The following is a 12,836-nucleotide window of genomic DNA, read 5'->3' as shown; positions in this document are numbered from 1 at the left end:
AAGCCGCCTACCAAATTTCATGAAGATGGGGCAATGAATAAGAAAGTTCAACATGGCGGACGTTGTTGGCCGTTATGACCGTTACGAGTAGAATTTCGAAATGAAACCTGCTTAACTTTTGTAAGTAAGCTTTAAGGAATGAGCCTGCCTAATTTCAGCCTTCTACCTACAGGGGAAGTTGGGGAATTAGTGACGTTGGAAAGTTCAACATGGCGGACGTTGTCGACCGTTATGACCGTTACGTGTAGAATTTCGAAATGAAACCTGCTTAACTTTTTTAAGTAAGCTGTAAGGAATAAGCCTGCCAAATTTCAACCTTCTACCTACACAACAAGTTGGAGAATTAGTGATGAGTAAGTCAGTCAGTCAGTGAGTGAGTCAGTGAGGGCTTTGCCTTTTATTAGTATAGATATTTCCCTTTCTTGATATTTTTTTTGCTCTTCATTAGTTTAAAGTAAATCATTTATAAAAATTCACCATAGGACTTGGGTCTTAAGTCAGAGGTTATAAAGTTCCCCTCTACCTTGGAGTGCATTTTTGGAATAATACTGTAGTACTAGGGTGTTGTACCGTGTTAGCCATTATGAATGTAGAGAAAAGTCAAGCAAAATGACACCTTTTATTGGGTAACTGAAAAGATTACAATATGCAAGCTTTCGAGGCAACTCAGGCCCCTTGTTTGGGCAAGATGTAATGGATGGATGCCTTATGCCTTCCATACCATACTCAAAGCAAGGCTGTCACTAACTGAACAATATTGTTTACTCAAATCTGTTAGAAATAGCAGGAATATACCAATACAATTTTATTTACAGGGGTTATAGGAACCTCTCATAGATTATGCATTGTCATCTAGTAAAATATTCATGAATCTTATAGAACTAGGAAAATGGCTCTTACAATAGTCTTGTTACTGTGAAAACATCCCAAGACAAGATAAGTGTTTGCCTCACAATGTCAGAAGCAATTTTGAACCCATCACCTCTGGAGTCTTAACCACTGTACCACACCACCAAGGACTGGATTTATTACAATCTACAAACATTTTCGCTAAAATCCATGGTTGAGTTTGTAATAAGCTATTATGTCACTTTTTATTTTTGGTTAGCTTTGGCACATTGTTTTAATGTCAGCAGCATAAAATTGCAAAAATGAATGTAAGGCATTAATAAGAAAAACAAACCAGGCCAGAACCTTCACTGGCTTGCCTAAAAATAGGCCTCACCCCAGGCAGCCTTAACCAAAATTTCACTATCAGGATTCAGGCTGTAAGGGCCCAAAATGGGGAACTCACTTTTAAAGTTCAAATATTACCTTAAATGTCCCAAAATACACAAAAGAATGCCTTTTGAGGGGGAGGAATATCATAAAACCTCTAGCTTATGAGAGACATCCAATATAGAATTTTCATAAATGAAGGATTTATTAATATTATGCAGAAGAATAAAAAATTGCAAACTGTAGAAAAATGGCAAAATTGCTTAAAAAAGCAACTCAAAGTCCAAATCATAATCCAATTATCATTAGCAAAAAAAAGCACACACACAAATTAACACTCTCCAACTACAACTACTGATGGACCTTCTTCCCAGTAGGAAATATATATGTTGAGGATCGTATTTCAGCAGCAAAGACAGGGTGGTACCTACTCTTGGGGGTTCCACCTAAAACACACAAGGACTATAAGAAAATAAAATGTATATACAATAAATAAATAGAAAATAATAAATAAACACAACAATATTAACAATATTTACATAATAAAAAACATGAGAAAATAATAATTTAAGAAGCAAGTAAACAAGAAGTAAACTTAAGCTACAGCAACAACCCTGGCTGTACCATAATAATTTGGCTTTACTATGTTGTTTTGCAAAAAGGGAGGCTGATAAAGAAATTAAGAGAAATGGAAAATGTACAATAAAAAAAGGAGGAAAATATGAGGATTAGAGGAAGAGGATAAATCAAACATGAAGTATGTCTCTCCATTATAACCAGGAAATCTACATAGTCAGGCATTAGGTTCACTAATAAACCTTTTTCTTTTTTCAGAATTTTTTAACAGCATTGGTGGAAATTGAAGGTGAAGAAGAGAAAACCTACTGGATTGGACTGACAGATCAAGTGAACGAAAATCAATTTTTATGGGTGGACAATAAACCTCTGGACATAAAAAATGAGTAAGAATGCAAACGGTTATGCTACTTTTTTGTTTCTTGTCTGATCGAAATACATTTTTCTTGACTTTACATAGACACATTTTCTGAGGTTGTTAACATCACAGAATTTTTTGGAATTATTGTTTGCATTATGTATTTAAAGCTGGTTGTTTTTCATTTTTTTATTAGCATTTGGTTTTGTCAATATACACAATGCTGTTTTGTTTCTTGCAACCATTGACATTTTTCAGCATTGTTTACAAAATATGACATCCCATTGCCAGAGGACATGCCCCAGAAGCTTTACATCATCACTAGTTTATAAGAGGTTGTTGTGTATATATCAGCATCTGAGATTAACTTTGAAAGTCTCTTAATCCTTACAGTGTACTTGCATGAAAATTTAAAAAGGTTTTGTTTTTAAAATCAGTAAATCAGAAAGTAAATTTCAGGCATTCAGGAGGACGCTTTGTAACTTTTCTTACATGTCATACAATTAGCAAATACTAAAAAATGTAAAAATCCCATACTTTATACAGCTCCCAAATTTTGATTTTACCTTGCCATTTCCTTAGTTAGTTTTGACCCACTATTGACTTTAATAGATTTTCTACTGCATTTAGGGTCATGTGTTTGTTCACCACCTATAAAAAGATTCTGAAAGTGATGATATTAAGACTTTTAATAAAGTGTTCTTAACATTACAAAATTAAAAGGTGTGCAAATGTGCATTGTTGCAAAACTGCTACACATTTTGAATGCTGCCATTTCTTCTGTTTCAATTTTTACCCATTAAGGTTTTTAACTAGAAAAGAAACGTCAAGTAAAATGACATTTTTTATTGGCTAACTAAAAAGATTACAATATACAAGCTTTCGAGGCAACTCAGGCCCCTTCTTCAGGCAAGATGTAATCCAGACATTGAGTTGCTTGACAAAGTGTATTATTATGAACAATCATCTGTACTGTAATTAAATGAAAGCCAACATGTAAAATACATTACTTTTGGCATGATACTCCATGTTAATCAAATGATTCATTGCTTTTTAATGTAACACACAATATTCATCACGGTTTGAAATTCAATAAATCCCAACTATTCTGTATCATGGGTGATTTAAATTATGGCTTTAGTATTTACAAGCAGTTTAGCATTTCCTGTATGAAAGGGGTTCCAGGAAGGCCCTTGCCTGATTTGATTCAAACTGTGCATCCTATGTAATGTCTCTGTGTTTTCAGTTACTTTGGGGTATTTACAATGTTTGCTTATTGCAGATCATGTATTTTTTGATGACTATTGAATATACTGTCATGATTTGATCAACTCTTGACCTATGCGGCAGAATCTTTGAAAGTTTTTACTTAAACCCCTGTTGCTGCCTCTTGACATTGATTGGTCATTTGATTTCATTTATTTTTGGCACAATTAAGACATGGGTGCATTATATGCATTGGAAAATGTCTAAAAGTAAATCATCATCACAGTAGGAAAGGACATATATGCTGACATAGAACTTTGTCTTTGTGTAAAATATCGATAAAAATTTTGGACGTGTGGACGAAATCTCAGACCCGACAGCAGGTGTGGTTATAAAGCAGCTTTATTTTCAGAGTCACGGTGAGAAGAGTTTCAGAAAAGCAGACAATCAAATATACATGACAGCGTCAGGGCTCTTCTGAACCCCACCTGTTGGGTGGGGTCCAGTTTTATACCCCTAGAATGCGTAATTTAATATCATTATAAAATGTAACAGTCAACACATTTATTATACACAAACCTTTAGCCCCTTCAACGCCCCTTGTGCAACTTGATTTCTTGGCTCCTTTTGTTATGGCGTTCAGATGTAAGCTAAGGGAAAACGTGATAAGGCAGACTCATGTGTGGAATGCTCAGACCTTGAGTCCTTTGCACAAACATTTTTCTGTTTGCTAAAACAAAGCATGCTATTACATGGTTTTGTAAAGCTTACTTCTCAGACATGAATTAGTACAAGGGAACGAAGAGAACATTCGTCTTCCACAGACGTGAGCATCAATAGGCTTTGCGCCCTAGGAACCGTTACCCAAACTATTCTATAACATTTCATTCATTATTTACCATTCTGATTTTTCTTATCATAAAATAGGTCATTAAAATAGCAATTGACGAGAAGAATTCATTATTAATTGCACAAATACAGTATTTGTGGGTTCCTCTAGAGTGCCTAACCTTGCACAATTTGGCTCAAAAACTAATCAGCACATCGCGATCTCATAACAGGCTTGAGTTTTCGAGTTTGATATTTTTCCTTCCAGCCATTTTAGCTCTAGACTGTCCTCAAGACACACACACAGAGACACACACCCATCATCGAGATATTGATATTTTTGGTATCAGGGTACCCTGAAACATCAAGATTGGTTGAAAACTGAAGATTGAAATTTTTCACGAATCTAAAGCTTTCGCTCCTACCTGACAGATGGTAAGTTATGGTTTTGGAGGGAGCAAAGCAAAAAAAAAGATGGTTCACATGCTGAACCCTTAGGAACTCAAAGGACACAAGACTGTGATCCGATTTGTGTTTCTGCAGTGTTCAATATTATCCTGACCAATGAGTTGAAAAGAAAACCACTCCAAAGCAGTACTAACAGCTACAATTTCTTACAGCCATTCAAATAAATCACAGCATTCAGATTTAATAAAATGAGGAGACTTGAAGATTACCAATATTGACTGCCATAAGGAGCTCATTAACAACCCAACGTAATACAGAATTGTGGAATGCTTGCAAGTCAGGCTAGAGAACTTTATATAACTTTTTAGAGTCAGAGTCAAAATCTGGTTGTAACTGCAGAGGACCTCTTCTGACTCTTATGAAAGACCTTAGTTTGAAGAGGAAAGTTGTGACAGTACATAACATTAGTACAGGATCAAGATTTGACTATTTCAGAATTGGTTTTATTGCAATGAGCTTGAAGGAAGTGGCTGCTTTGCCAGAATCAAAGGCATATTAATTATAATGGTTAAAGATGGACAAACTACTTCACAACACGTGTCAATCATAAGCTGGGCTCCACAAACTCCTTCTGACTAATCAGATATTTCACTTCACAGCAGTGCTTGACAAAAAGAGTAAAGTGCTGTCAAAATTAAAACAAATAACAATGTTTGATTTGATAGTCCTCGAACTATGAGAAGAAGAGTTAATCCTGGAATCTATCAGAATGAACTTCACCTCATCAACCTCAGCAACACAAGCCAAATAAGAGCCCTGAGAAATGGCAGATTCAATTAGAAACAGAGTATGATTTGAGCTTATCTGAGTATTGACTGCAGGGTTTATTTGCTTCTTGACTTTTATAATTATCTACTAGATAAATATATATATAGATAGATAGATAGATAGATAGATACCATACCATATTTATTTGTTGAGCGTTTAAAAACACAGCATTACAACTGACCAAAGCGCTGTACAGTTACAACAAGCAGGACTAAAAGCAAAATATTAAAAATAAACATTAAGAGAGAATTAAAACAGAGATACTAAAAACAGGTCAAGGGACCAAATAAAATAGAGAAAATAGCAAAAGGCAAGTGGAAAATGAAACAGGTTAAGAATTAAAAGCCAATGTGAAGAAGTGCGTTTTTAGGCGAGATTTGAATGTGGCGACTGAAGTGGCTTGCCTAACCACTAAGGGCAGGGAGGTCCAGAGCCTGGGTGCACAGACGGAGAAAGCCCTTTCACCACGAGCTTTAAAACGTGCCTTGGGAACGGTTAGGAGCAGCTGATCTGTGGATCTAAGAACACGAGGGGGATTGTGACAATGGAGCAAGACACTAAAATAGGTGGGGGCTAGACCGTTTAATGCCTTATAGGTTAGGAGGAGAATCTTAAAATCGATTCTGAATCTAACCGGCAGCCAGTGTAGGGTTTTCAAAATCGGTGAAATGTGTTGGATTCTGCTACTTCCAGTTAGAAGCCTTGCAGCCGCATTTTGAGCCAGTTGGAGTCTAGAAAGCGTGGCTTTACTGATACCAAAAAGGTAGGAATTAGAGTAGTCAAGCCGGGACGTAATGAATGCATGAATTACTGATTCCAGGAGGTGGTTAGAAAGAATAGGCTTGAGTTTGGCGATTCGCCTTAGATGGAAAAAGCAGGATTTTACTGTGCTGTTGACTTGAGCATCCATTTTCAGGAACGTATCCATTTTGATTCCAAGATTGGAGACAGACGAAGTTACTGGAATGGGAAGAGAAACGAGGCCAAGGGGTGGAGCCTGTTTGCAGTCGGGACTAAAAACAATGACCTCGGTTTTTGAATCGTTCAGGTGAAGGAAGTTTACAGCCAGCCAGTCCTTAATGTCAGATAGGCAGTCGAGGAGAGGTTTGGTGGATAGATAGATAAATAGCCTCTTTATTCATCCCCTCAGGACAATTCCGGTTTCCAGTAGATCAAGAACATTAGTAAAAAAACTGTTTCAAATTTTTAAAAAAGGTAAAGAGAACAAAACATAAATACAGTGTATCACTTTTTCCACATTTTGTTATGTTACAGCCTTACTCCAAAATGGATTAAATTAATTTTTTTCCTCAGAATTCTACACACAACACCCCATAATGACAACATGAAAAAAGTTTACTTGAGGTTTTTGCAAATGTATTAAAAATAAACAAATTGACAAAGCACATGTACATAAGTATTCACAGCCTTTGCCATGAAGCTCAAAATTGAGCTCAGGTGCATCCTGTTTCCCCTGATCATCCTTGAGATGTTTCTGCAGCTTCATTGGAGTCCACCTGCGGTAAATTCAGTTGATTGGACATGATTTGGAAAGGCACACACCTGTCTATATAAGGTCCCACAGTTGACAGTTCATGTCAGAGCACAAACATAGCATGAAGGCAAAGGAATTGTCTGTAGACCTCCGAGACAGGATTGTCTCGTGGCACAAATCTGGGGAAGGTTACAGAAAAATTTCTGCTGAGCGCTCTTGACCTCAGACTGGGGCGATATTTCATCTTTCAGCAGGACAACGACCCTAAGCACACAGCCAAGATATCAAAGGAGTGGCTTCAGGACGACTCTGTGAATGTCCTTGAGTGGCCCAACCAGAGCCCAGACTTGAATCCGATTGAACATGTCTGGAGAGATCTTAAAGTGGCTGTGCACCGACGCTTCCCATCCAACCTGATGGAGCTTGAGAGGTGCTTCAAAGAGGAATGGGCGAAACTGGCCTAGGATAGGTGTGCCAAACTTGTGGCATCATATTCAAAAAGACTTGAGGCTGTAATTGCTGCCAAAGGTGCATCGACAAAGTATTGAGCAAAGGCTGTGAATACTTATGTACATGTGATTTCTCAGTTTCTTTATTTTTAATAAATTTGCAAAAACCTCAAGTAAACTTTTTTCATGGTGTCATTATGGGATGTTGTGTGTAGAAATCTGAGGAAAAAATGAATTTAATCCATTTTGGAATAAGGCTGTAACATAACAAAATGTGGAAAAAGTAATGCACTGTGAATACTTTCTGGATGCACTGTAAATAGGAAAAAGTCAATTGTTATAATGTCGGGAGGTAGTAGGAAAATGTCAGACCAGGGACTTCATGTATAAATGGTGTGCACGCTGAAAAATGTTGCGTACACGCGTTTCCATGTTCACTTCGAGATGTATAAAAACTAAACTTGGCATAAAGCCACGCACATTTTCACGGTATCCTCCACCCAGTTTCTCCTGGATTTTGTGAACTGGCAGTACCCAGCATCAAAGCAGTGCTACTGTTTCTGTGGTCTGCTTTTCTTTTTTAGATTCACATGTATGATGCAGGTTTTATCAAACACACCAAAATTAATTGCATATAATTTACAAATTTAATTAATTTGATTATAATCATTCTGTAACAATATAATGGTGCACAGAATGGACAAACTATTCCAAATACCATAGCTGCTTTAGCATTGTTACAAGAGAGTATTTATAGAAGATGATGAGAAGCTCTTAAGTCAATTTTGAATTCCAATTGTTTTCCTCTTGTTGCTGGGTGCTGAACTGGCACCGGCTTTACAAAAGCATACTTTAAGGAATTTTGCTCTACCTGCTCCTTTGCAGCTTCTGTCCACTCCCAGGTTTTTAGACACAGGAGCTTTTCAGTGTGAACTTGCTGACTGATTGTGTATTTCACAGTCATCACTGAGTCACACCATGCCAACTGTATAGGATGGTATTATCTGCTTGTCATCCAGATATATGAGATTTTCTTACACTGTAGTTGAACTGGGAAAGATCAAAGTGCAATTCACAGTAATGTCAGGTTTTTCAAATGTATTTGAAATGGTCAAATGCACACACATTGCTATTGCAACAGCGCTGTACAAGTTACATCAGTCAGGGATAAATCATGAACAGCTGGTATTACATCATATGAAGTGAGACACAAAAATAAACGGATTGGTAAGAAAAAATATATTTATTGATGAATTACAGCATTCTAAACATTGTCGCCTTCTATATACTCCCTCTCCCAATCTCTACACCGCTCCATACATATCTTCCATTGATCGCAACAGTACTGGAAGTCTTCTTACTTGAGGCTCTTCAACAGGCTTGCGATTTCTGTCTTCACTTCATCATTTGAAGAAAAATGTGTTCCCTTCAGGTCACTTTTGATTTTTGGGAACAGGTAAAAATCACAGGGAGCTAAATCGGGCGAATAGGGAAGATGTTCGAGAACAGGAATGTTTTTATCAGTCAAAAACTGCTTTATGGAAAAAGCATTGTGTGCAGGAACGTTGTCTTGGTGAAGCTCTCGAAATGGGCTTTGAACGTCTTCCACATTTTCTTGTCCTTCCTTGAAACATTTGTGCCAATCAAAAACTTGTATGTAAGACAAACTGTACAGTGTTTTTAAAATTTCATAAGTTTCTGTGGCCGTTTTGTTTAATTTCATGTTGAGTCGATTTTTTCACATGACATTATAGCGGCAACTAAATTAGCGATTGTTGTGCAAATACTGACTGGGCTATTCACAGGATATACCTAGACAGTCTGCATTTTGAAAGGTTGTGTAGGAGGGGCTATAGCTCTATGATTCACATTCAGCCAACTAGATGATTTTCCAGGAAAGACCTAAGCCCAGTGCCATTTTCTTTTGTGTCTCACCTTATATATAGGTGGAAAATCTATAAAATGACAGCTCTGCACAGTGGCAGGTGCTTTTTCCAACTAGGCAAGAAGTCCTTTTAAGGATAAAGATCAGAGAATTGATCTGTTGTGGTGCTCAATGCCAATGCTACACTATAAAGGTGCTTTCAGAGAATGAATTTGCTTATGTAAATAGAAAACATTTCCACTCAATTAATGTGCTGCTTTATAGTGCACAGAATGTGTCTCGCATTTAGAGTGCTTCATGATGTGGCACACAATTGTGGCTTGCCTGTACCTGAAGAGATACGGTATGATGAACCTGACCCACCAAATGATCAGCCAAATCAGACAGCGTTACAACTTTGTTTGAATTAATTAGCAGAATGTAAAAACAGGTAATCAGATGCAGCATTTATTTTTTAACCAATTCATTTAATTTATGGTCAATATCACATAGTGCAGTCTTTATATTCCTTAGTTCATTGGTCACATCTCTTACAGCACTATTTCATTTTGTGACTCAGAACAGTATCCGTCAGCGCACACCAGATGGTCGCCCAGCAGTTTCCGAGGCAGAGGTATGTGTGCAGCCAACACCCGAAGATGCACTCAACACAGCAGCACCATCACTGCCCAACAATCTCATGGGGGTCAGCTTTTGCAATATTGTCTGAAACTGAATAAACAGACGGAAGGCTGAGACTCGCCTTTTCATGTCGACTTTGACCACTTCTTTTTTTATTTCGGGCACTTTCTGAACTTGAACTTTCGAATGTCTCTGTCACACTTTTGTTGTTATACCACTGCGTAAGCCAAAAAATCACTGCGTTTTTCCTTGCCTCCACTTCGCATTTGCTGATATTCTTCTTTTTTTCATGTAGTTTTGCCGTTGTCTTTTAACCAAATACTAAACAGAAGGTGATATTTATATTGAATTGCATAATAAAATATACAAAATTCTGGAAGGAGTCGGGGTGGGGCAACAGATGCATGCAAGTGCGTTACATTTTGTGCTGACCAGGATTTATGGACTGGAAGGTATGGAAGTTTACTTATACATGGTTTTGTGCATCTGAATTTTTTTGTGTGTACGTGCATTTGCACTTTTGTCCATATGCCATGTTTAAGTGTAATATCTACGCACAGCATTATAAATGAGGCCCCACGTCATGAATCACTTGCATTGACAACAGAGTTGTATAATCTCACAGCAGTAGATACAAATGACTTTCTAAAGTGTTCTGTACTGCAGTGGAGTGAGATAAGACGACTGCCATGTCTACTTCTCTGACCTGCCAAAATGGTGTGTAGAGGGTGACTGCTATTGTCAAGGACGGCCTGTACCTTCCTCCTCATGCACCTTTCCCCCACAATTCCCAGTGATTCCAAAGTCCTACGCAGCACTGAGCCAGCCTACTTTACCAACTTGTCCAGCTTCTTCATGTTCTTATCAATAATACTGCCCCCCCAACACACGGCAGGAAAGTAGAGGACATTGGCAACAACTGTTTAATAGAACACAGACTAGAGGAGTACAATGCTACCAAATATAAAACATATAACAATTTTCACTTTGATAATCAGCAGTCTGTCTTTACAGCAGTTAACACTCTCAGTTTAAAATGTTTGCATTGCTCTTATCCCACTCCTTGTAAATGTTGGTGCTATGGGCTTGGAAGCTGACTTCTAAAATAATCTAATATCTTTTCATGTATATTTTGACCTTCATGGGTTGCTGTTGTGTTGTCCCCAAAAGTGTTGTCTGCATAATGTAATGTGAGAGAAAGCTCTAGTTAGATATATATATAAGGAAATAAACAGCTACTTGTTTCTCCTTCACTTTCTTTATACAGTATATCACAGTCCTCTTTTATATATTTTTCATTTTCAGTGATTGCCTTTCATCTCTTATTTTTGCCTGCTGTATTTGTTTTTTTTATTTTTGTTTTCAATTATTTCTTTTAGCATTATTTTTTCACTTTAAGTGTTTCTCTTATGGACATCTCTGCTCTTCTTTTCAACGTTGTTCTCCCTGGGCATCACCAATGCTAAATGAGGTTTGGTCAATCACTGGAAATCCTATGATTTTCTCTTTTTAAATTTTTTAAAACTTCTTTCTTTAATTTGGTTTTCCTTGAGCTCTCTGTGGTACATTTAGTACGTCATCTAGTCTTAATATCCATTTATGGCAGTCAGCTGTATGTATAACTTTTTGGAAGCTTGATGACTGACTGTTAGTTAATTCTGTGACTTGCCTTTTTCTGTCATTGTCTTTCTTTTCTTACATTTTGAAGTTGAAAATAGAAATTTGGGCTTCACAACACATCACCTTGGTATAACCAGCTGAGGAAAGGAGGCTAAGCACATTACCCACATCTTGTTTCTTTCATTTTTTTCAAACTGTATTTGTCTTGCATAGATTTTTGTCAAGTGTCAGAATAACAACTAGTTTTCTTTTGCAGGTTCTGGGGAAGAAGAGAGAATGACAATGGGCTAGAGCCAGACAACTGGACTCATCGGAAGAATGGGTACATGGGAGAGGACTGTGTGGAGCTAAAAAAATTAGAGCGCTACAGTGGCTGGTATGATCAAAACTGTGTATCAGAAAAGAAAAGGATCTGTGAGGCAGCAGCATTAACTTTGCCAACCCATGTCTGAATTGTACACAGGAGCAGCTGAGTAGTCAGCACATCAGTGGAGTTAAATGGCTTCTCTGAATTGACCAATTGTGGCTTCTAATGACTATTGTTTACTGTGAATGTAGTGTTTTTGTGAAGATAAAAAATGCAATTCCTAAGACCTACTATATATATTTTATTGACTGAATTTTTTTCTAAAAATAAATATTTGAGTTTGTTTAATAAGATACTCAGAACTATGGCATGTTGTTAATTTTCTGAATATGTCAGAATCATCCACAGGGGATGGCTTCTTTTATTTAATGAAAATATACATCATGATGAATGTTGCACTCTAGAAAGGCTTTGAGGAAACCTCTCCTTAAAACATGCATCCTTTTTCAAAAGCACAGATTCTTTTAAATATGGACCCACGGTATAATATTTTATTCACTATTACTACATTAATTTGCCTATTCATACATTTACCAAACTTGGAGATATACGGTTGCAATGCATTGCTACTCAGAACTATTGTCCAATACCTTGTTTGAATAGTTCATTTGGATTTCACCCAGGTGTGACTGTCACTATAACTTTTTCGTTCCACACTTCTGTTTGACCTCACCAAAGGAATGAACTCAGTTTTCAGCACCCAGTGATGAAATATAGAGAATATGCAAACAGGAAAGCTCTTTTAATAAGTTTTAATCTTTAAGCTTGATTGAAATAAAGGGTGCCATAAACAAAAGCAAATTCAATGTAACAATTTAGACCATACAATCTTGATTGTTCAGTAGTTTTGTAAGCAGATGAAGACCAGAAACCCATCTAATATGCATGCCAGTGTCCAGGTGGCACAGTTTCTTGAAGCCTTGGCAGTAGGTTTGACCATCTCCCTTCTCCTTGGAAGAGCTCACTTGTCTGATCTA

The 12,836-nt window shown here is 37.1% G+C and overlaps 1 protein-coding gene across 1 annotated transcript in view; it reads left to right on the top strand.

The window, feature by feature from the left end:
* The window catches only part of LOC120528092 (C-type lectin domain family 4 member E-like), a 58,432-nt gene extending 46,368 nt beyond the window's left edge, over positions 1-12,064 (top strand). The window contains exons 4-5 of the mRNA XM_039752115.1: positions 2,053-2,180; positions 11,749-12,064. Coding sequence (XP_039608049.1) covers positions 2,053-2,180; positions 11,749-11,944 — 324 coding nt within the window. The 3' untranslated portion in view covers positions 11,945-12,064. The remainder of the gene's footprint in view (positions 1-2,052; positions 2,181-11,748) is intronic.
* The last annotated feature ends 772 nt before the right edge of the window (positions 12,065-12,836 follow it).

The sequence above is a fragment of the Polypterus senegalus genome, chromosome 4, assembly GCF_016835505.1.
Source record: "Polypterus senegalus isolate Bchr_013 chromosome 4, ASM1683550v1, whole genome shotgun sequence".
Taxonomy (NCBI): Eukaryota; Metazoa; Chordata; class Cladistia; order Polypteriformes; family Polypteridae; genus Polypterus; species Polypterus senegalus.
Note: the sequence above shows the minus strand (reverse complement) of the source record. Positions and strands in the feature narration are given on the sequence as shown.